The sequence below is a fragment of the Lepidothrix coronata genome, unplaced genomic scaffold (assembly GCF_001604755.1).
Source record: "Lepidothrix coronata isolate B3197 unplaced genomic scaffold, Lepidothrix_coronata-1.0 Scaffold25, whole genome shotgun sequence".
NCBI lineage: Eukaryota > Metazoa > Chordata > Aves > Passeriformes > Pipridae > Lepidothrix > Lepidothrix coronata.
In genome coordinates, this window is record NW_016690205.1 from 6,706,951 (window position 1) to 6,731,506 (window position 24,556).

Sequence of the window (24,556 nt, forward strand, 5' to 3'; positions counted from 1 at the left end):
TGTTTCCTTTGTGTGTGAGGGAATTGGCTGGATGGGCCAACTGAGGGTGCGTTTCAAGTTGGGATGGTTGGTGTGGAGGGGCCAGGGCTGCTTCCCCTGCTCCAGGACATTGCAGTGCTGGCTGGGCTGGATCTGTTTTTTCAGCAAATACAAGTGGAATGTGAGTAAAGGGAAGAAGGATATGATGGAATCTCCTATTCCGTTTGCTTGTACCACTTTCAATTAAATAGTTTTTGACTATTCATGAAATTTTATCCTTTTCATTTTACCTTAAACCAGATCTTAGTGTCAGATTGATAGAATTGCTGCCCAGTGGAGCAGCCTGGTCTGGTGGATGGTAGAAGGGCATGGGGATTGGAACCAGGTGGGCTTTAAGGTCCCTCCCAACCTTGGCCAGTCCCGGGTTCTGTTTCAGCCCAATGGCTTCAAGCAGAGCCCCCCATGCCAGAGCTTTGGAACTGCATTCACTCACTGCAGATCCAGGACTGAGTGGGCTCAGCCCCTCAGTGATAATTATACCATGAAATTCTAATTAAAATCTAGATGAATGAAGAACGAGGAAGCATGAAATGTGTAAGTACCTCTGAGCCCTCTGTGCCTGAGCAGGGAGGAGCCAACAGGGCCAGGGGTGGGGGGGTTGCCGAGTGTCTGCTGACAGCAGAGCCACGTGCGAGACTGGTCTGAAGCTGTTTCTATAGAAACTTCTGATTTTTGTGTCAGTTGTGAAGTGACCGGTGTGAAACTCGTGTCTGGAGGCAAAGAGCCTTGTCAGCCCCTTTCACTGGTAGAGAAAAAGGAACGAGGAAACTGAGTTCACCAGGAACCTTTTTATTTAAATATATAAAACATGGTATTTTGGCAAACATTCATTTTCTCATTAAATAAAGTAAAATCACTGAAGGAAAAGGCATTGCATCAGTAAAAACCAAGGAGAAGCCACCCTGGGAACATGTGCCCAGGGCTGGGGTGTTGAGTGCTGATTTACTACTTGACAGATAAAGCCTGTGAAGCGCCAGCCTGCGGTAGGTACAGCTGGGGACTAGTGATGGGGTTAAATAAATGTCCTGGCAAAAGCAGCTCTTTATTAGGCACTAAATCCAAACTCTACCTCTGAACTAGGACAAACTGATGGAGTTTTACCCACGTGCTCATCTCTTCCCTCTGTGTCTCAACACTTCACACCTCACACCAAAGTGAACTAAGCAACATCTACCTGAGGAGAAGCTGCCCCAGGGCAGGGAACAGCTCCTCGGAATTCCCGTATCAGTCCATAAGGCCACACGTTGTTTGGGCTGATCCCTCCCTGTCAGGACTGCAGGAGCAGTGGCAACATTCCCACCCACAGGCACAAGGGGCAGGATGGACACTCACCCCTCCCAAGGGCTGGTAAAAGCTGGGATTGATTTAAACACTGAGTAGCTCTAATTCTCAGGTACTTCACTACAAAGCACTAAGGGACGTTACAGCATCTGCCACGTGCTGAGGGGATTGATCCAGAAGGGATTGATCCAGGCAGCTCTATATGACACGGGAGCCCTTCTCACTCGTTAGACTAAACTAAAACAGGACACGGACAGGACACACACGACCACGGTGCCACGACCAGCTCCCCCCTCCCGGCTCTGCACCTCCTGCGCTCCAGGTGAGTCTGCTCCGCTCCCATCCCAGGATTCCGGGTGCCCTAAAACGAGCTGCTGGAAGCTGTGGTTGTCAGGCGCCTCCCGATGTAAATCCTGGGGGTGGGAACACACGGTCAGCTCAGCGAGGGCTGCGAGTCACTGACACGAAGTACAGCACACAAGAAACACCCCCCTCACCAGGTCAATGCCTCTGGAATTCCCAGCAGGTTAAGCAGGGAAATCAACTGCTCTGGAGTTCAGTCCTCACCCCAGTGACTGACCCTGGTGTGGTACCACTCCCCAGCTCTAGGACCCAGCACTTAGCCCCAAACTTCCATCATGCTTTAATTGTCTCTGGCAGTTACAGGTTCATTTTGGAAGGACTGAGTGAGTTTGATGTTCCTTTTACAGGATTATGTGGCTGAGATCCTGACTTTGTGCAGGAAGAGAACCTGTGCCCTCCCCATCCTGAACGATGCCGGGGACACTGTGGGGACCATGGGAGATTTGGGCAGAGTCCCCTCTGTCCCTCCACCTCCTTCATCCCCTCACCCTCAACTTCCTTGGTAAGGGTCAGTTTCTGTGTCCTGGAGCTCTTTCTAAACCCCAAATTATAAAAAAACCCCAAGTCCTCATTTTTTTTTGTGTCTCCCATCCCTTTCAGGTGTCAGTGGAACCTTAAAATCTATCAAATACTATTTTTGCCCTTTGCCATTAGTTGTGAGATTAAAGGTCTCATCTCCAGTGGAGCCAAGTGTTGTGTAACTACAGCTCCAATGTACAAAACTCGTTTCACTGCCCCTTAATTGTTTTGAGAAATTCCCAACTAGTGAGGAAAGCAAAGGAAAACTTGGAACTTGGAACCATCCAGCAATACCAGAGGCAGGAAGCACTTCCTGAATAACTATCTGTCCCCCCTTCAGAGAAAAAGTTACTCCTCTCTTGGACAAAGAGGGAATTGGGAATCAGAATCAGGCCTGACAGAAAACAGGTTAAAAAAATCTACTTTTTTTTTTTAAATTGAACCTTACCCCAGTCCAATGGCCAGCAGGTGAGAAAGCAGCAGGGATGGGAGGAAAACCTTCAGGAATTCTGCAGAGAATATCCCCCCCTTCTTCATGACACTGGTGTTCCTCATGCTGAGGGTGGCTGTGCGCCGGGGGTGCTTGAAGAGGAATTCCCTGGGATTGGGGAGGAAAGCACAGGCCCAGCAGTGAGAGATCTGTGCTCAGGCGTGGGGCAGGAAAAGCTGCAGGAGGCCCACGCAGGGGCTGTGCCAGCACTCACTTGGGGGGGATGTTCTCAGGCCGGCTGGACCAGTCCCAGATCCAGTCTGCGTTCCGCCGCAGCAGCCGCTCCACCTCCCTCCTCCTCTCCAGGAAATCCTCCTCGGACTGGAACAGATACACCATCAAACAGTGCTTGGACACAGGGCAGCTGCGAGCTGCCAAAGCTCCTGCTCTGCTTCCAGGACCATTCCCTAGGTCAGCTCTGACACTCAGCCCTCCTATCCATTCCCATTCCACTTCTATCGAAGTATTCAGATCCCAGAGCAAGATGGGGAGCAGGGAGATCCATCCCCAGAGTGGGATGTGAATGGCAAAGACCATGTTCCATATCCCGTATCCATATCCCATATCTGATCAAGTAAAGGCTGCCCTGGCAGTGAAATGCCAGAGCCCTGCATTTAATCCTTACACACGGGATCGAAAATATCCCCAGGTCTGATGGACACTGGGCAGATGGGTTTCCTGCCTTTTCCCAGCTCCCAAGTCTGATGGACCCTGGGCAGAGGGTTTTCCTGGCCATGCTCAGAGCTGGGCAGGTGCCACTGAAGCTTCTTGTCAAGCTCCTACAAGGGAATAATTCCAGTCGTGTGAATCTTCCTGGCTTTGGGGCCATCCTGGGCACCCAGGTGGCCAGGTGACACCCAGGGCTGTGCTCACACCTGTGCAGGGAATAAATCCCCCAAAAAACATGGCTTTGCTGTCAGGTGAATCCCAGCAAAAACGCTGAGTAAGAGCAGAGCTCCTGGCTCAGCACAGCTCCATTCCATGCAGCCAAGGCCTGGAGATAAAAATAGATCCTGCTCCCAGAATTCAAACAGCTCTTGATGCACACACACACACACAGGATCGAAATAAAACTGCCCAGGCAGCTGGAATTCTGATGGCTTTCTAACTTGGGGTTTTTTGTTTTCAATCTAAATAATGATCTTGAAACAGCTGAGGGGTGTTTCTGAAAATATAAAATACAAATAATCATTTCCAGTACCATTTTTAGCTACCTAAAGGTGGGTCCTTGGAGTCCTGCAGGAGTTGTAGAGATGATGGGGAAATTCACTTCCTTTAAATACTTCCCTCCTCAAAATGTTTTGTAATTCATGTTTTTCATATTACAAGCTAATTTATTACACTGCAGACTTCAGATTTCAGCCTGTTATCCTGCAAGCTCTGCAGTGATAAAACATGGTCCATGTACAGCAAGCTTTCCTCCACTCTTGTCTCAAACATATTTACTCACTCTCCTTGCAAGTGTATAAACAAACATACCAAATGAAATCAGAAATAACTGAGTTTTCCAAAGCAGCATTCAGGTTAAGTACCAGGTGTTAAAAAACCTGGAATCCCATGGCAAGGCTTGGAAGTTGTCTGTTATTGGCTGCCACATTTAAAGGACTCCAGAAATTCTTGATGCTGCTTTTTCATTCCTAATAAACTGGTGGAGGTGCATTTAAAGACAATTTTTTTGTGGGGGATGCAGGAAATGTACCCAGTTGGCAGCCAAAGGGGGAGGGGAAATCCTTCTGAAAAATCTGTTACAGATTGAAAAAACCAAACCAAAATATCCACAAAAGTCAGGAACAAACACTCCCACCCTGGATCTCCCAAGTTATTCTGAGTTATGGAAGTCTCTGCTTCAGCAGCTCTCCCTGTTCCTTCCCAACATCCTCTGAGAGTGAGAACTTCCCCCTCCCAAAGCAAGGTGAGGTTTTTACCTGGAAGCTGTTCTTTTCCCCACTGCTGTGACTCTCTATCTCCAGAGCTCTGTGACTGTCCTGAGGGGTCTGGGAACGAGGAGGGCTGGAGGAAAACAGAAGCAAAGGGAAGGAAGGATCATTAAGTTTTCCATGACACAGTTCCTGCACCAACAGCCACTCAGGGCAGTGATGTGCACGTTGTCCCCAAGTGCCCTGACCACGACCTAATGGATCTGTCAGTGGGTGCCACAACCCATCACAGTCAATTTTCTCTGATTTCCAACACTCTGCCTAGATTCCTGCTGCCCAGAGCACTTACACCATAACAATGGGCAGAAAACGAGGGGTATCAGAGGGGTTTGAATTCAAGCCAAACAAGCCAGGTGAGACCAGGCAGTTCTGCATCCCACTGTCTGGTTGAGTCCTGGAGTTTCCACCAAAATGCAGTCAATGAATTACTGGCACTGTCTGACCACCTGCCCCAGGGCTGAGTTGTTGTGTGACACTCCTGGAAATCTGTTTTGTACACTTTGTCCCCTTTCCCTGCCCCAGGCACCACCCTGTGTCCTAACATTTAAATAACAACCTTTACACAGGAAACCTCCCTCTGTGCACACACATGGACACGTGTAAATACATGGACACATGTAAATACACACACATGGACATTTCTGTGTTTGTCTGTGCCTGGAACACCAGGTGCCCTTGTCCATGACCTTCCCTGTGCCCAGCAAAGCCCTGCTCACCTGTCACAGTGGGAGCTCTCCCTGGAGCTGCTCCTGCCTGACTCGTGCTGGGCATCCAGCAGGATCTTCTCCATATCCCCGTTGTGGATGGAGAGGGAGGCTGGCACTTGCTCCTGGCTCCCCGAGGAGGCAGAGCTCCCACTGCCATTCCCGTTGCTGCTGAAGTGCAGTTCCACCCAGGACCCTGCTTGGCAGAAGGAAAACTGAGCCCGAGTGACCGGAGGGGTTTTGGTGGGGACCTGGGAGCACCAACCCTGGTGCTCCTGCCCAGGGTGACAGCACAGGGACACACACAGTGCCAGCCCTGCCTCCCTGCTCATAAACACCATGGAATGCCGGAGAGCAGGGGAGCTGGGAGCGAGCTGGGGAGGCTCACAGGGCTGGGGAGCAGCTGTTCAGTGCATTCTGTCTCCCTCTGCAGCTGAAGATCTTTTATTTTGGGTTATATTTCATTTTTATTGCTTACCATAGGTGGCAGCCAAACAAAATAATCTCAAGGTCTTTTGCTGCCAAAGCTCATTTATTCACTTATTGAAATTATTTCGGGCTGCAGAGCCCAGGGACTGTTTTGTTCAGCCTTTCCCAGTGCTGTTTGTAGGTGTTGCTGTGAAGCAACAGCGGGTGCGTGGCAAGGCCTGGCATGTGTCTGCTCCTCACAGTATATTTAACACCATCACGTGGGCTTTGTTTTCCTCAGGGAGGCAATAACAACTCCCTCCTAGGCAGGGACCAGCTCCCTGCAGGGCCTGGGGCTGTTCCCTCTCTTACAGAATCCCAGACTGGTTTGGGTTGGAAGGGACCTTAAAGCCCATCCAGTTCCACTCCCTGCCATGGGCAGGGACACCTTCCACTAGCCCAGCTTGCTCCAAGTCCTGTCCAACCTGGCCTGGGACACTTCCAGGGATGAGGCAGCCACAGCTTCTCTGGGCAACCTGAGCCACGGCCTCATAACCCTCCCAGGGAAGAATTCCTTCCCAATATCCCAACTAAGCCCTCTGTCAGTTCAAAGCCATTCTCCCTTGTCCTGTCCCTCCATCCCCCCATGAACGAGCTCAGAGGACAGAAAATACCTGAATTACAGAAGTGCCCATGGAATTGTGCTGTGGAACACGTGTGGGCCAGGCCCAGCAGTGCCCAGGGAGCAGCAGCAAGGACAGGAGGAGGACAGGGGGAACTCCCTGAATTCTGGGGAGCACAGCAGGAAGGATGTCTAAGGAATAGCTATGGAAAGGGAGAGACAGAGATAGTGGGGTTTGGGCTGTTCCTGCTCCCTGGGACAGAACTCAGGGTGTAAAACCACAACAGATGGAAGTGGATGGTCTTCAAGGTCCCTTCATGCCCAACCCATCCTGGGATTCCATGGCAAAGAGAGCAGAGTTACAGGAATGCAGGAGGGGAGCAGCCAGTGCAGGGATCTAGCATGGAACAGGAATATCAGATGAGCAAAGGTACCACAGATATCCTGGTTGTGAAAAGACTAAGGGCCCAGGAATCACACGGAAATAGCACAAAGCCAAAGTGCCTCATCTGCACAAACAACACGAGGATCCAAAGATCATCACCTGAACAGCCAAAACACCAAAACCTTGCTGAATAAACACATTGTGGGTCACCAAGTTTTTCTTCAAAAACCCTCCTCCCTGACAGCTGGTTTGTTGTTGTTTGGGTTTGTTTGGGAATTTTCCCCTCCACGTGACATGCCTGGGGGTGTGTCTGGAGCCAGACAAACCCTTCCCTACCCTTTCCCCCGAAATTCAAGGGAGCTCAAGTTGTTACCAAAGAACAACCACAACCACTGGAGCTCAAATAAGGATTATCTGCTGAAATCTTACTGAGTACAGTGCTGGGAATGAAGGATAAAACAGGGAGAGCACTGGAATTGTAACAGCTGGAGCACAGTGGATGTGCTTCACACATTTCCCTCTTTTCCCTCTTCCTCTGGACACTCCCCAGAGTGAGGCTGAGCTGTGATATCATCACTTAGAGATAAAAGAGCCTGTATTTTTACGAAGCTGGAAACACAAGCAGACCAAAGCACACGCAAGGTGATGGGAACTGGGCAGGTGAGTCATGGGGAAGGGCTCTGGAATGGGTTTATCCCATATTCCAGCCCAGGACACTCTGGGAGCACAGGCCAGCATTAACAAGTATCTGATCAGCCCTGGAAACCCTAATTTTGTTAAGATTTGGCTTTCAGAGCCTGAAGCCAAATTCAGCAGAGGGCTGGCAGTGCCCCGTTAAAATCCCCGCTACAATCCCGTGTCAGTGGCCGCCCGGACCTGCCCCTTTCCCGGGAATTTCAGCCCGCCCCAGATGTTTCCAGCCCGATCAAACCCCGACCCCTGTGACGGGCCCGACCTCCCCAAAGCCGCTGTCCCGGACGGCTCCCTGTGGGGGGATGTACGGCAGCGCACACACCTCATACCTCAACCACCGCATATCGTGAATATCGCGACCTTGAAAGGCCCCGCGCGGACCCAACTCGCAGTGCCCGGGCCGTGACCGGCAATGCAGCGTTCCCCCGCCCGCGGCCCTGCGCGTTCCCGCCGAGCCAGCCCCGTCCCGGCCCTTACCCTGGAGGTTCTCCTCCTGCGGGCTCTGTCGCGACATTGCTGCGGGGCGGAGCGACACGCGCTGTGCGGGTGGTGCTGCGGCCGCGGCGGACGGACACGGTCTGACCGCGGCACCGCCCGCCGCGCGCCTGCCGCGCGTCTCGGCATGACGTCACGCCGCACCGCCCTCCCATTGGTCGGCGCGGCGGGGCGGGGCGCGCGCTTCCTCCCGGCCCCCCAGAGCCCCTCGGGCCGCCATGATGGCGGGGGGGGGCCCGGGGAGAGCGGGGGTGTTCTGGGGGAGAACAGGGACCAGCAGGGATGATTCCGGCAGGGAATGCCGTGTTATCCCGCTCACTGCCTGCCCAGCGCCACACACCGCCCACCCGCTGTCGGGCCCCTGCACGGCGCCTCACACAGGGCAACACGGACGCTGATGGGATTTCTTAGGAAACACTTCTGGTTGCAAAATAACAACTTCTGACCGCTAAACCAGCCCCCGACAGCAAATGGCACGTGGCCTAAATAGATGATAATCACAGTAATAGATAGTCACAGAATCACAGAGTACCCTGACTTGGAAGGGACCCACAAGAATTATGAAGTCCAACTCAGCCCTGCACAGGACGCCCCAAGAAAATTAATAATTAATAAGAATTCCTTCTCCTTTTTCTCTTTAATTGGTTCTGCAGTGCCACCGGGGTTCTCCACAGAGGGAACCACTTAGGAAAGACTCATCACTTGAAAGCAGATACTGATCTGCTGGGATTTTATAAAGACAAACACGTAAAATCTGATTTTATTTAGCCAAAATGTTATTAACTTGATGAGAGCATGCAGGCAGTTTCTTCAGGCTGGAATTGTGCCTTTCCACAGCCCAAGTGAAATACACGTGAATGGTCAGTGAATTACTGTGACAGTGAGGAATATTGGCTTATAACATCCCCAGAAGGACAAGGTCAGGCTGTTATTGATTCGTGCGTTGTATCTGCACAGCCAATGCATCGTTGCACAAAGAGGAGGAATGCTTTGGCCCATGAAGAAGTTTTCAGAGCCAGTTCTACAGCTTTTTAGTCCTTAACATACTATTTCCCAGACCTCAGTCTGGCCTCCTGGCACTTTAAGGCCATAAATTAAACCACAACAAGTTCCACCTCAACATGAGGAAGAACTTGGTTCCATGGAGGGTGGCAGAGCCTGGAACACGCTGCACTTCAGCCACCAGCCTCTCTGAGCGTGCCAGTGCCTAAATTATCTTCCTTGTGTCCAGGCCCAGGAAATCTGCCAAGAAATTTGTATTTCATTTGCATGATTAAAAATCAATTCTGTTCTACTCAGGAACTTAATAAAAAATTGTTCGTGGCAGAACAAAATGCCAACTGTAATTAAACAACTGCACGAGAAGCAGGTTCCCTGTGTTTGTGTGTTTATTTATGCTCCTGCTCCACGGGGTGACAGAGGAGCACTGGAGCTCATCCCACAGCACTCTGCTGCTCTCTGCTGCCCACCAGGGCAGGGAATCCAGGAAGCCTTCCCTCAGGGAAGAACAACCAGTTCACCCTTCCAGGAAGGTGTTCCTCTCCTCCTCATTTGCCCTAACTGGGATGTGAGAGGAACAGAAATTCTGTGTTCACGTGATGAAGGGCTGCAAGGCTCAGGAGCAATAAGGGGGTCATAGGATCATGGAATCACAGAATCCCAGACTGGTTTGGGTTGGAAGGGACCTTAAAGCCCATCTAGTTCCACCTCCTGCCTATGGCAGAGACATCTTCCACTAGACCAGGTTGCTCCAAGCCCCATCCAACCTGGCCTTGGGCACTTCCAGGGATGGGGTAGCCACAGCGTCTCTTTCATTAATCATTGGAGAAATGCTTTTGTTTTCATATAAAGCTTTATGGTAAAAAGTTTTTGGTTACTAACAGAAAAACCTTGTGCTGTGATCAGGGAAAATTGAAGATTGTGTTGGAGGAAGCCTTTGAAAAGTTATTGATGAGTTACACTGTGATCCTCTGCCCATCTGGGACTCTAATTTTGTTTACTGTATGTCACCAGACCGATCATGTGTTGATTAATTCCTTTTAAAACAGGGACAGTGACCCACCTCCTCCATGGACTAACGAAGACAAGAATTTGGGTACCAAGTCACACTTGCTACTCACACAGCTTCAACTTTCGGTTAGGTTTTCAGCCTAAGGGTTTTGGCCTGACAGGGCAGCTTGGTCCAGTTGTGAGGGATGGGTGTGTCCGGCATTGCACAAAAACTGTTTATAATCCCAAACTGATGACAAACTTACATTAGTTTAGACGTGGATAATATTGATTGACGTTTCTTTGGTTTCTTGTAGATAAAAATTAAAGTAATCCATCCCACATTTGAATGGATACGGTATAAGACAGGGGATTTCAGGACTCATTTGGGAGAATGTGCCTACAACTCCCTGAGAGGAGTGGGGAGCCAGGTGGGGGTCGGGCTCTGCTCCCAAGCAACAAGGGACAGGACAAGAGGAAACAGCCTCAAGCCATGCCACGGGATGTTCAGGTTGGACATCAGGAGGAATTTCTCCATGGAAGGGGTGGTCAGGCACTGGAAGGGGTTGCCCAGGGAGGTGGTGGAGTCCCCATCCCTGAAGATGTCCAAGGAAGGAATGGACGTGGCACTCAGTGCTCTGGGCTGGGTGACAGGGTGAGGATTGGTCACAGGTTGATCCCTGCTGGAATCTGAGAACTACCTGTCTCCATCTGTTTTTTTCCCTGCCACCAAGGGGTTAGTCATTAACCTTCCTGCTGCCTCTGGAAATTGAACCATACGGATATTTTATGCTGTGCATTTCTTGGAATGGAGTTCATCATTAACCACCCAGCTGGTCTCTAGTCCTTTCTGAGCTGCTCCTGCTTATCCAGGCTGTTGATGTGAGGAGCAAACTGGTCTAATGGAAGGTGTCCCTGCCCATGGCAGGGGATGGGATGAAATGAGCTTTAAGGTCCCTTCCAGCTCAAAGCAGTCTGGGATTCCACGATTCTATGATTTTGTTCCATCTGGAGAGTTAAAGAAAAAAACCAAACCCTGACCTGCTTCTGGCACAACTGCTGCGATCGCAGGGCTCTGCTGAGTGTCCTGTGCAGTGTCTGTCACATTTATCTCGGCAGTTCCCGAGCAAGAGGCTGAGGAGACACTTCATGCCCTGTTTCTATAGGGAGTGCACAGGGTGCTCCCTGTAAAATCACCTGTGAAATCCCCTGGCCAACCTGCAGCTCGGTGTCACAGTAAGGTGTAAGTGTGCTGGCACAGCTAAAAAGGACACAAATCCGTATTTGAACCAAACCCAGAGTACTGCTGGTTTGCTTTTGAACCTCTACAGTGAAGACACTCTGAGCACTCCCAATAGGAATCAGAGAAGCAGAACATGAAAATTATTTCAGCTCTGCTTTACGTACTAAGTTCAGGTTTTTAAAGCCCATTCCCATTTCTGTACAGCTCAGCCCGTGGAAGTTGCCAGAGGAATGCTTTCCCTGACTACTTGCCAGCTGAGAAACAAACCCCAATTCTTTGAGTGATGCAAACCACTGCCGGGCTCTTGCTGTACATTGCTTACAACACTGCCTGCAACGTGACTTGTTTTGCTTACAAACTGCCACAGAGTGTTGCAATTCAGCTCTAAAAATAGAAAAGAGTTTTATTTATCCCACTATTTATCCCAAAGCTGTTGTTGTCCCAGCTCTCAGAGTCACAGCCAGTCCTGTTGTCTCCAAGTGCTGCTACTTGTCCCTTTGGCAAAGGAGAATTGAAGCACAGAGGAGGAGAAACACAGCAGTGGTTATCCACGGAAATAGGAACAGATTTCTAGGAACCTGGTTGGAAGTCACAGATGTTTCTTAGCTTCACATTTTGTTGCTGCAGAGAGTTGGGGGCTTTGGACTCAGGGAAAAACAGGTTTTTAAATGGAAAGTTCCACATATTTAGGTACTGTTTAAAGGAGGAAAAAAACCCCAGACCCTCCTTTCTGAAACTAAGACTGTGCTCCAGGGTGGGTTTCTGCTCCCCAGCCCTACAGTTGGATCACCCTGTCATTCCTGTCAGCAGTTCATGGACAGCACTGGGAATGGTTCCCAATCTTCTTCCCAGCCTTTCATGTTTCTTGTGTCAGGAAGACACAAAACCCAAAAAATAGGTCCCATATCTAGCGAATTTGTGGAGTGAGGCTGTTATAAGTATCTTGTACTCAAGTGCATTTATTTTATGTCCATTTATTGTTCATTTCTGATGCAAAGGGGAATTCCCAGTGTGCTGTGAATACTGACAATGGATATTTTCTCAGTTATGAGGACAGTGGGACACAGCACAATGGGGATTACAGACCTGCTTTATATCCACATGCTTTAGTCCTCAAATCCCACCTTACAGGGCCTTGGAATGACACTTGCCTTTTCCCGCCATATCAACATTCCCACATAACTTCAGAGCATGGCATTACTCAGAAAAGCCATTCCTGTAAGAGATACTCTCCAATGTTTGGCCCTGCACTTCCACGGGTACAGATTTCCATGGAACATGGACCTGCTGGAGTGAGCCCAGAGGAGGCACAGAGGTGCTCCGAGGGCTGGAATCCCTCTGCTCTGGAGCCAGGCTGGGAGAGCTGGGGGTATTCACGTGGAGAAGAGAAGGCTCCAGGGAGACCTTAGACCCCTTCCCATGCCTAAAGGGGCTCCAAGAGAGCTGGAGAGGGACTTGGGACAAGGGATGGAGGGACAGGACAAGGGTGAGTGGCTTCCCACTGGCAGAGGGCAGGGATAGATGGGATACTGGGAAGAAATTCTTGGCTGTGAGGCCCTGGCTCAGGTTGCCCAGAGAAGCTGTGGCTGCCCCATCCCTGGAAGTGTCCCAGGCCAGGTTGGAAAGGGCTTGGAGGAACCTGGGCTAGTGGAAGGTGTCCCTGCCCATGGCAGGGGGTGGAATGAGATAAGGTTTAAGGTCCCTCCATATCCAAACCAGTTTGTGATTCCATGATTTTATAACTTGATCCCATCCCCTTTTCTAGGATCAAGTGCAAAGGCTGGTATCTGTTTTTAAATCCAAATATCCTTCAGTCTCTCCCTGCCCCTTTTTAGTAATTCAGCCCTGCTCCAGGAGCAGCTCCGTGCAGATTCCAGCCGTGCTGGATGCAAAGCTTTGGCTGCATAATTAACCTGGAAATGCCAATCCTTGCGGGCTCATCCCGGTGTGCGGGGCCCTGAGCGGCGGAGGAGCGGGTTTCCCGCAGCATCCTCGGCTGGCTCCGGGAAGGGAGGGCTCTGGAGCCGGGAGCGTTGCTGACGTGCTGCCGGAGCTGCAGTGACTCCGCAATGGCTGAGGCTGCTGGCACGGAGCGCATCCCGCCGGCCCGGAGCGCCCGCACCGCGCAGCCTGCCCGGGAAACCTGCCCTTAGCTCCGCACTGCTTGGATCCGAGGCGGGTGAGCACACCTTACTCTGGCGTTGGTTGTTGTTTATTATTTTTTATTTTCTTTTCCTTCTCTGTCCTCTCAGTGATTCCCCGGACCGATGGATGCATCACTCCTAATCCGATCCCACTGTTCAAAGGACAGAGGGGGAAAATAGAGTCATATTCAGCAGGGATGGATTATTTTTTTTAGCCTTTTGCAGAGTGAATTGTAAAAATCCCTTTAAATGTGTCTGCTGAGAGCAACCTACAGGTTTTATCTGAAGTGCACTGCAGGCAGGGGCTGATGCTCCCTCTGTGCAGCAGGATGGAGCGACGTTAGATCCTACCTGTGCTCATTAATTAGTGCCTACCTGTGCTCATTAGTCAGTGCCTACCCATGCTCATTAATTAATGCCTGTATGTGTTTATATGTGCCTACATGTGTTTATCAGTGCCTGTATGTGTTTATGCATCTATAGATATGGACATAATGTGTGTTATATAGAGAGAGATATATAGGTATATAGACATATAAATGTATAGATGTGTTACATATGACCCATCTGCTGCCTAAAGGCTTTGTAGGACCCATTTTCAAATGTGTTGTTTTGCATTCTATATTTGGGGTTATTCCACCCCCTTCCCTTCGGTGTGGTTATAACCACGGCTCTGATTTGCAAAGCTTTGCCCTTGGATGCCAGGAAGGGGATGGCTCTGCCTGGCACTGGGTCCCCGCTGTACCTTCCTGCTCTGTTTATTCCTCAGAATCTTACAGCAGCTCTGTCGTGTGTGATGGAGTTGAAATGCCAGGGCCTGTGATTGCTGATAAATCTCCTCTGCAGCTGTAGATGTTGGTGTTTGGGGTAATACATGTGATGATGAATTGCTGTAACAAATAATCTGTCTCTGTGCTCACCAAGGAACTGATTCGAGTATTTCCTGTTTGCTGAACTCCATCGACTGCGTGTCTCAGAACTGCTTCCCATTACAATCCTATACCTGTCAGGAAATCAGTCTCCATCCCTGGAAGTGTTCCAGGCCAGGTTGGATGGGGCTTGGAGCAACCTGGTCTAGTGGGAGGTGTCCCTGCCCATGGCAGGGGGTGGTACAGGTTGAGCTTTAAGTTCCCTCACAACCAGTTCCCACAAAGAAGTCTGGGATTATGATTCTACTCTGTGCTGTTTAACCTGTTAGGTTAAAAAAAGAAACTTCTTTATTTTTCTTTCCCAGCTGCTCGCTCCCTCAGTGGATTTAAATGTCATTTATCTCATCCACATTCCTTTTCCTTGCAGTTCATGTGATGCCTCTACTGACGCTGTTTAAAATGCAGACAGAAATTAGAAAGCACATTGGAGTGGGGTTGGCTTTTGCCTGTTATTTCTCACATTGTGATACTTCTAGAGAGATGCGTGTGGTACAAAATAATAATTTCCTGGCAGGAGACGCTCACAGCTTAAGCCTGGGCTCTCAGCTGACATGCAGCATCCTTGTCCTGCCCCCTGCTCTGCACTTTGGCTCCTCTCTGTGCGTGGAAGTGCTTGGTGGATGCTTAAAATATGCTCAGAAATTGAGAGTTTCATAGGGACTGTCTAAATACTTTACCTTTGCAGTGGCATTTCTGCCTGGTTTGTGCTGACTCTTGGCAGCTTTCTGACTTGTAACCTGCAAATATCAGACTTTAGGAATCTTAATGTTTGTAGTGGTGATTAAAGGCCAATGACAGCAGTACAACGCCACAAGAATGCCCTGACCAGAGGAAGGTGCGTTTGTCACCAGGGCCCTGATGGAGAGAATAAGACCCCATTTTAATAAGGCTTTAAAGAATGTGCTGAAGGCCCATTGGTTGTCTTGACAAATACCAGTCTGGGATATATTTGTGGCACTGTGTGCTTGTAAATCCTTCACTTATTACACGCTCAGTTGTCAACACCTCCCACATGGTGAAGTTTCACCAAGTTTCCCAGAGCACTGTCAGTTTACATGAAGAGTAAAACTTTGCTTCACTTTTTTTTTTTCTTTTTGCTTCCAAAATGCATCTCTAAAATATTACTTTTTATTGCAGATGACTTGAATTCAAAGTAGCATCAGCAAATGAATGTTACCAAGTGAAGGCCTTTAAATAATAATCTGTGTTAACACTTGCCCTTAAAACATATCTTCTCATCTTGTCACCTTCTGCAGTACAGCTCTTCATGTATGATCAGCAGCAGAGGTTCAGCTTAAATGGAAAAAATAATTAAAAAAGCAAGTTCTAAAAATTTTATATGTACCAGTTGACTGTGATGTAGGATTTGAACCCATCCAGCTACTCTGGGAGTGAGCAATTTTAAGACACATAACAGCATTTGTACTAATGTATTCATGGTAAAAGCAGCCAAATATTAGCCAATACATCAGAATTCCAAATTAAATCACTCCTGTGATCCTGTCTTTATTTGCCCACATGTATCTGCATGCAAAGGGAAAGGGAGCTTGCCCCTAGAGCATCAAGTGTTGGATACTATTAGTGGCAGAATACTCATTAAACCTGGAAAGGTAATTCCTGATTTTCCTTTGGCAATTACAGGCAAGTGTGCTGTAGTCAGATAAACCCCAAAAGATCTCAGGAATTTAATATAGTGCTGTAGAAATGATTCTAATGGAGAATGACATCCTGCTAGAATTTTTTAAATCAGTTCAGTGCAGATCCACAGATGGTTATTTCCAGGCACATGTGATCAGGGATTTGTTATTCACTGGTGGTGCAGAATCGAGAGGAGGGTTCAATACATTTTATTTGTGGAGCTTCCTATAATCCCCCAGAGGGACCCTCTGTAAAAGCAGAGGCAGTGCCTGAGAAAAGAGAGTTAGTGAAGGCTTGGGAGAATGTCTGAAGGACAAAATTAGTTTCCTCAAACACACAGGCCAGCAGCAGGGTGTGAAGTGTTGGCTTCCCTTAAATCCCATGGATATCCTGGGTTTGAGCTATTGCACTGATGCTGTGGTCATTCAACCTTGACAAGGTCATGTGCAAATGGGGAAGCTTAAGAAGAGTCAGTTTAAGCTCAGAGAGTGTCTTTTCTATCCTTTGAACTAATGTTTCTGGTTCTAGTTTTTCCCTGTTGCTGGCTCCAGTTCAGCTTTCCCAGCCTGGAGCCCAGCTGGTCAGTGAGGGGCTGCAGGCTGGGCCCCTCAGCTTTCCCAGCTCATTGGGATGGGAACAGAGAACCATAGAATTATGGAATGGTTTGGGTAGAAAGGGACCTTAAAGCCCATCCAATCCCACCCCCTGCCAAGGGCAGGGACACCTTCCACTAGACCAGGTTGCTCCAAGCCCCGTCCAACCTGGCCTTGGACGCTTCCAGGGATGGGGCAGCCAGAGCTTCTCTGGGCAACCTGATGTCCCAGGACTAACTGAGAGCTGCAGCTGGTCTGGAAAGCTGCTGCCCAAGTGTTGGATGTTGTGCACTGGTTTAGTCATAGTCACAGCCGGAATTTATCCCCTGGGAGCAGCTCGGTGTGGGAGCAGCTCGGTGTGGATGTGAGCAGTGCAAGGCTGTGCGGTGGGAAGCTGCTCAGACTGGCTGTCACTCTGTGGCCACCCTTGTTTCTCTGGTTGAGCCCTTTGAGAATCAGAACAGGGGTAGTTGGTTCAACTCAGGCTTTTAGCACTAAAAACCATCTCCTCTTTTGGCTGACTGCTGTTATGTCTCCCATGACCCCCGGTTGTGTAATCCCTGTGTTCCCTGGCACATCCCGATGGTAGGGACAGAATTAATGGACTCCAGATGGCACAGACGATATTTACTGGATGTAAATCTGCACCAAACTCCTTATTAATGAGGTTTAATTAAACAGAAATTGCACATAAAGCCCTGATTCTGATGCCACTGAGACAGTGTCAGAAATCCTACTGCCTGCAGGGCCTCGGGATGTGCCCAAGGGGACAACTTTGCCAAATACCTGAAGTGGCTGAAGATTTACTGATTCACACCAACTTCTAGCAGGACTCTTACAGTAATATTCCCATGGCCCTCCTGACAAGGGTTTGCTGCATGTTAACTAATTCTGTACTAAAACAATGATTCTATTCACTTGATATTGGATTACTTTTCCAGCTGCTTCCATAACAAATTAATTGCAGCCATGGTTTGTAACGAGAACGTGTCTGGTTTGGATGAGGATGGTGCTGTTAAAGCAAATCTCTTGAGGATGCCCATTTGCATTCTGGTTTGAGTGATGGTGTGGCCTCAGCATCCACAATCTGGATTCCATTTGGATAACTGAACCAGAAGGTGTTTTCCAACCAGTAACTGGTGCTCACAGTGCAGGACAACACTAGACTTTGAAGTTCCATAAAAATGTTCCATAATGTTGTCTTTCTGTAGCAACAGGGTTCGTTCTCGGATATGAGATTTTCTTACTTTATCTGTAGAGCAATAATAGCAAAGAAAGGTAATGAGAAGCTTGAAGGCAGAGTAAAATCTAATATCCAGAGCACAGATTTTCTTTACCTCCAAGGCTGTTTCAGATTTCCACACAAATCAGAACAAAACATTTCCTACATATAGTTGATATGGTCGTGTTTGTGTGTTGAAGCAGACAGCCATTTAAAGCCCCAGCCTTGTCAGTGTGGGGAACTGCAGAGATCTGTGTGCCACAATGTGATATCTGGATTTTATCCTGGTTCAAGGACGGAGCAGCAAGTCCTGAGGGCTTGGTCCATCACAGTAAATATCCAGTGATTTATGGGACACTTTTATCTTCACATGTTGCTTGTGTTGTTAGGAAAAGAAAATTATGAATCACCATGCATTATTTCATTATTGCCTAATATCATAACTCCTTCTTGCCTGCTACTCAGGCCAGATTATCCTGACAGTGTTCCTTGGGAAACATTGGATGGGAAGGCCAGTTATGGTTCAGTTCAACAGAAACCATTGGAGTACCCAGTGATGTCTCAGGGAGAAGGAACGGGACACACAGTGCATGGCTGTGAACACACAGGTGACAACTCTCACTGCTCAGCTCTTCCACCCGCTGTCCAAAGCCTGTCCCTGCCTGGAAAATGGTAGGATACACCAAGCACTTTGGAGCTTGCTGACAGGAACATTGTGGGAGAGTGAGTCAGGTCCGGCTGCTGTGACTTGGGTGGTGGTCGTTGGAAGAGTCAAGATCTCTGGTTTGCATTCAGAGTCAGGGGAAGCTGCAGGCACAGGAAATGTTCACATGAAGTCAGTGAAGTGCCCTGGTTTGGGCTGGGACAAAGTTCATTTTGTGCCTGATAGCTGGTACAGGGCTGTGTTTGGATTTAGTGTGGGAATAATACGGATAATACACAGATGTTTTGGTTGTTGCTTAGCAGCACTTACTCTGGTCAAGGACTTCTCTGTATCCCTTGCTCTGCCAGCGAGGAGGGGCTCAAGGAACAGGATGGAGGTAAGGTCAGGACAGCTGATCCAAACTGGCCAGAGGGATATTCCACAGCATAGAACGGATGTCCAGGTTATAAACTGGGGAGAGTGGGCCGGGAGCCACTAATTGCTGCTGGGGACAGGCTGGGCATGGGTTAGTGGGTGGCACTTGCCATTCTTGAGGTTTACTTCTCTTTCTCAGTTTCCTTCTCATCGTCATTATTATTATTATTATTACTTTTTACTGTAATTGTTCGTAACCCACAGGTTTTACCTCTTCCTGATTCCCCTCCCCATCCCACAGAGCGAGTGAGCAAGGGCTGCATGGGACTGAGTTCCTAGCTGTAGTTAAACCACAACCAGCCTTTTGGTGCCCAAGGTGGGGTGCAAAGGGTTGAGATTCCTACAGGTCTGAGCAGAGTGTGTTACAACATATTTGTTACAGCCATTCATTACATCAGTTCAGTAGTCGCTGGTCACAGAGTTGATTTGTTTGCTCTCAGCGTTGTTGTGCCTGTTCCCACTGTTGCTGTCCATGTTCCCTGTTGTCCTGGTTGTCACCTCTGAGCACTGGGCTTAGGGTGTCCTTGTGTTGCAGTTTGTAACACTGGTTTATGATATGATGGAATGGTCTTGAAGGGAAATTTATTTTCTTGACCTGTAGTAATAATAACAAATGGAAAACACACTGACTTAACTGTAAAGATCTATCCATTCTATCCCAATAATGCCTGCAGTAGTTAAAAGCCCTTTCTCTCCAATCAAAGCACTTTTGTGATTTCTGGTGTGGCTACTAATGGCTACTTAAAAACTTCCTGTACTGGTGGATCCCAACTTTTCCCTGCTTGAGCTCTATGTTACCAGCCGTCCTTGAGGGAAGCATTATGGCTTTTGGTTTTGTAACCCAAGCCTTGCTGTTTTCCCAGAGCTGCTGGATGCCATGGCCAAAGCTTGGAGCACTGCTGGGACCCTTGGGAGCCTTCCCCTTGCCCGGCAGTGCCTGCAGGGCTGGCCCTGGGGGGCTCGGGCAGCCCTGTTACACCAGGGCAATGATTTATTATTTATGCTGCTTGTGGGAGATTTGTTATACAGTTTGACACTTCTTCCACAGTTTGCTTGTGTCTCCTTTTTCTCAGTGTTTCATGCAAGGCCCCTCCAGGTGCTGGTCAGGGGGCCCAGAGGTTGTGGAGGGGCCAGGGGTGGCTCATGGCACCTACAGCCCCATCACACCCTGGAGTCTTCTGCCCCTGTCCTTGCCACCTCCCAGGGAATGAGGGAGCTGAGGGGTCTCAGTCTGGAGAAAAGGAGGCTCAGGGGGGACCTTCTCACTCTCTGCAACTCCCTGACAGGAGGGGGGAGCTGGGGGGGAGATCAGGCTCTGCTCCCAGGGAACAAGGGACAGGAGGAAAGGAAACAGCCTCAAGTTGTGCCACGGGAGGTTCAGGTTGGACATTAGGGAAAAAAATTTCGTGGAAAGGGCTGTCCTGCCCTGGCACAGCTGCCAGGGGCAGTGGTGGATTCTCCATCCCTGGAAGTGTTCAAAAAATTTTAGATGTGGCACTTGAGGATGTGGTTGGTGGTATCTGGGTTTGGACATTTGGACTCAGTGATCTCAGAGGTCTTTTCCAACTATAAAAATTCCACCATTCTGTGATTTAGCAGCACAGCCAGAGACAAATCAAAACAAGCTTTTGGAACAAGGGGATATGTTTGAGTTTAGTTTTCTCTCCTTTTTCTGAGCTTTCCTGAACACCTGGCTGGTTCCTGGATTTTCACATGCAGAAACTCCAATTCTATATCTTGCCAATCCCAGTTTACAGGGACAAAACCATCATTGCCAGAACTCTGGACTTTGCTGATTTGCAGAGGTGCAGTGGAAGGGAATGTCATTATGTTTTACTCCCTTAGGACACGCTCAGGCTTAGCAGGAGTTAAAGGGGCTGAGTGCTGGCAGGTGCTCCTTGTTACCTGTCAGTCACCCAGCAGGCCCAGCAGCCTGACCTGCTTCCAGCCTGAGGGAGCTCTGCCAGGCAGCATTTTCTAAACAAAGGCAATTTTATGCTTTATTTGGTCTGGGAATTGTTTTTTAATTCCCCTCTTACCAAATATCAGTGTGTCACCTGAGATTGGCTTATGGTTTTGGCCTGATAAGGTTTTATAACCACAAATTAAGCAATAAGCGTAGTGGAGAAGCAAACAACCCAGAAAGTGGGATATATCTCAGATGTAAAAAAGAATGGAAAGAAAAAGCATGCTTGATGCCCTCCTGGAGTTGTCCTGCAGGAGGTGAGGGGTGGGTACAGATGGCTAAGACTGGGAAAGCAGAGAGCACAGGGATGGGGAGGGTCACTGAGGTTGGTGTCAGTTACCATCAAGAGCAGACAAATATAACTATGCTCTTTTTCCCTCAAAGTTGCTTTTTAGAGGTTTTTTGTTATTATTTTGTTTGTTCAAAGGGAAGAGCTGAAATGAGAGTGTGTGAAATGAGTTTCTTCAGCAGTGCCCAGTAACCAGCAGGATCCCACACTGGTGTGGGTTGGAAGGAACCTTAAAGTTCATCCAGTCCCAACCCCTGCCATGGGCAGGGACATCTTCCACTAGACCAGGTCACTCCAAGCTCTGTCCAACATGGCCTTAGATGGCAGGAGATGGTCAGACTGAATCTGGTATCGACAGAGAGGGCACATCCCAACCCACAGGAGGGTGGGAAGGTGAATAAACCCCTTGGAACAACCACAGGGAGCTGCAGAGAGCTCTGCTGCTGTGTGGGTTTTTTCCCTTCCAAAGCTGAGCTGAGGTTTGGATGTGTTCTACTGTAAGAGCAGTAACAGTTGTGTGAGGGGGAACAAGTTGTTGGTTAACTCGATGTTATGCACAAACATGTGAAAGTACAGAGAAATAGGTGCTCTGCTAAAAATATCATTGCCGTCACTTCAGAATAAGCCACTCAACAACTGCATTTGGCACTGAAGGTATTGTAGAGGCAGGAATGTTTGTTCTTCTGTTTGTATTTCCGTGTCAATCAGCACTCTGGTATCAAGGAGTGTCAGTGAGCTCTGGAGCAGATGTAGCTCCTGGGAAGGGCTGTCTGCACAGACATGGATGTACATGTACATCCCCAAATCGGGAGTGAAAGGCAGGGAGCAAAGATCCAGGGGGTTGTTAGAACAACAGCTGCATCTTTAGGATGGAGTTTGAAGATGTTATTGTTCACCGACATTAAATGACACCAGGTAACTGCATTACTAATGAACCCTGCCCTGGGAACAGTGGAATTGCTCCAGCCTCCAGCCAGCCCTCAGGCAACGCCTCAGCTTCCCCAGCATCCATTAGCTCTTCAGCACTTCTTGGAATTTCCTGTTTCTAGGAATGCTTGCAGTTACTCTGAGTGGGATTTAAGAGCACTGTGAGCACCTTCTGTCTGTTCAGCATCATTTTAACCCTGGTGTTGCAGCCTCTGTCTGTGCCCCAGCTCCAAGCACAGGGAGTCTCACCAGGACAGAGCAGTTCCAGAGCGTGGGCAGGTGTTGTCAGTCTTGATTAACTCAGGGTATGTAAACAAATACCAAAAGGCCAGCTCTTCGTCCTCCCAGACCAGTAACTCCAGTGCCCCCAGTACTGGCCTTTGCCTGTTTCACTGGTGCCATGGACTCCCTCAGTGACTGTGGTGAAGCTGCTGAGCAGCTGTTCAGCATCAGCTTCTTGGTTCTGCTCACCTGGGGAAGGGTCTGGAGCACCAGGAGCAGCTGAGGGAGCTGGGGGGGCTCAGCCTGGAGAAAAGGAGGCTCAGGAGGGACGTTCTTGCTCTCTCCAACTCCCTGACAAGGAGGGTGGAGCCAGGTGGGGGTCGAGCTCTGCTCCCAGGGAACAAGGGACAAGATGAAACAGCCTCAAGCTGTGCCAAGGGAAGTTCAGGTTGGATACTGGGGACAGAACCCACTCCTGGGTGTGTAAACAAGTGCAGAAGTAGCCTCAAAGCATCATTCCCTGGGGTACCTGGGAGGATTTTGCCCTTTGTGTGTCTTGTGGAGATAACCTTTAGTGTTTGGATAGTTCACTGAGGTGGGTAGTACTGCCTGTGACTTGTGTGTGTCAGATTTACTAAGGAATGCTGTACTTGTGGCATTGGGAACATAATTTCATATTAATGAGACTCGGCTATTTAAAGTAACATGCATGCAAGCTCAGGTCCCTCCAGTTTCCCTGGAGTTCTGAATTCCAAGCCTGCTTGATTCACTTGGAATCAAAAATTTTCATATGTTATTTCATGTTATTTGCAGGACAAATAGGTTTTATTACATCTAAACTTAGGCCATAACCATGCAGTGGGATTGGTAGGAGTCATTTGTTACACCAGTGTTGTTATTTCATTGCTGTTGGGTTTTCCTGGGAATCTCCAAACCCGTTTCTGGCTTTGGGTTGTGTCCTGCCCACTGCTGACTTAGAGATGTATTGAACATTAGAAATGTGAAGGGAAAGCCTGAATGGCACAAACTTTCCCTGGGGGATTAGAATACTGTTTCATTTCCTCTCCAACTCCTAAGAGTTTTAGTTCACTGTTTCCCAAACGTGCCTTCGTGCAGTGAATCCTGAGCACTTGAGGGGAGCCTGCTCTCAGAAATGTGTCACTGTCTCAGTTGCTGTCTCTGTGAGCACAGGGCTGGGAGAGAGCTCAGAGAGAAAAGCTGGTGTGAAATGTCACATTTGGCAGCCCTACAGCACCTCTTCAGAAAGTTTCATTTGGATCCTGAAATATTTGTAATATTCTCACTGGGATATAGGATTTGGGGTTTTTTTAAACATTGCACCACATCGACTTTGAAGATGAAGCATGAAAAATTATTTTTAGCACTTGCTGCTAAGTCATCAGAGATGATAAAGGACAAAGAAGAACAACATTTATAGCTCCCTTCTTTTTGGCAATAGCAGAAAAACACCACCATGCTTCCTGGCTGAGTAAGGAACTTCCCTCAAAGTTGACCTTAAAGCTCATCCAGTCCCACCCCCTGCCATGGGCAGGGACACATTTCAATAGCCCAGGTTCCTCCAAGCCCTGTCCAACCTGGCCTGGGACACTTCCAGGGATGGGGCAGCCCCATTTTCTCTGGGCAACCTGTGCCAGGGCCTCACCACCCTCACAGCCAAGAATTTCTTCCCAATATCCCATCTATCCCTGCCCTCTGCCAGTGGGAAGCCATTCTCCTTTGTCATGTCACTCCAGCCCTTGTCCCAAGTCCCTCTCCAGCTGTCTTGGAGCCCCTTTAGGCACTGGAAGGGACTTTAAGGTCTCCCAGAGCCTTCTCTTCTCCAGCTGAACACCTCCAGCTCTCCCAGCCTGGCTCCAGAGCAGAGGGGCTCCAGTTTCAAAATAAGGCTTTAAAACTCTTGATTTTAACTAAGTATGAGCACTTCTAAAAATTCAAATGTCATTCTAAAACATTTCCGTTTCATTTTTGGCATAATCTCGTATTTTTTATCTTAATATTTTGACTAAAATGGGGGAGAGAGAAATCCATCACAAAGATCCTTCAGGCAGCCAAGTTCCCTCAGTAGCTGCGCGTGTCAGATATTGCCTTGTGCCTGTGGCCTGTGAGAGCTCCCTGTAAATCTGTGCTACTGATCTGCAGCAGTTACTGCCCTTTTTTTAATAGGAAAAAGAGAGGAAGAACAGTGGGCACAGCCTCCATGGCAACGGCAGCGGCTGCCAGTGCTGCCTGGGCTGCGGAGCTTCTGCGTGGAGAAGGTGCTCCTGAGGATATATTTGTTTTCAAAATCTGTCTGGCTACAAGCCCATTTGCCAGTGGAGAAATTCATCTTCCTTAATCTAGTTAGGAGAGGGGTGGTACT

The 24,556-nt window shown here is 48.8% G+C and overlaps 2 protein-coding genes across 17 annotated transcripts in view; one reads left to right on the plus strand and one right to left on the minus strand.

Annotated features, from left to right (window-relative positions):
* Window positions 1-812: 812 nt before the first annotated feature.
* On the minus strand, window positions 813-8,048 carry BNIP3 (BCL2 interacting protein 3). Its single transcript, XM_017809223.1, has 6 exons — window positions 7,919-8,048; window positions 5,346-5,529; window positions 4,618-4,702; window positions 2,907-3,013; window positions 2,651-2,800; window positions 813-1,733 (listed from the first exon to the last, which is right to left on the minus strand). The coding sequence occupies exons 1-6, from the start codon at window positions 7,953-7,955 to the stop codon at window positions 1,682-1,684; spliced, it is 615 nt and encodes a 204-aa protein (XP_017664712.1). The 5' UTR covers window positions 7,956-8,048; the 3' UTR covers window positions 813-1,681.
* A 5,191-nt stretch (window positions 8,049-13,239) lies between these two features.
* Window positions 13,240-24,556, plus strand: part of JAKMIP3 (Janus kinase and microtubule interacting protein 3) — a 69,111-nt gene continuing 57,794 nt past the window's right edge. For all 16 annotated transcript variants that reach the window (XM_017809204.1, XM_017809210.1, XM_017809211.1 and 13 more), the window contains exon 1: window positions 13,240-13,347. The gene's annotated coding sequence lies outside the window, so the exon portion shown is untranslated. The remainder of the gene's footprint in view (window positions 13,348-24,556) is intronic.

Excerpts from the sequence above, each read along its gene's own strand:
- BNIP3 (XM_017809223.1), bottom strand. The coding sequence starts at position 7,955 with ATGTCGCGACAGAGCCCGCAGGAGGAGAACCTCCAGG. Across the intron at positions 3,014-4,617 it reads GGGAAAAGAACAGCTTCCAG|TCCGAGGAGGATTTCCTGGA; the intron begins GTAAAAACCTCA and ends TATCTGTTCCAG. Across the intron at positions 1,734-2,650 it reads CTGCTGGCCATTGGACTGGG|GATTTACATCGGGAGGCGCC; the intron begins GTAAGGTTCAAT and ends TCCCACCCCCAG.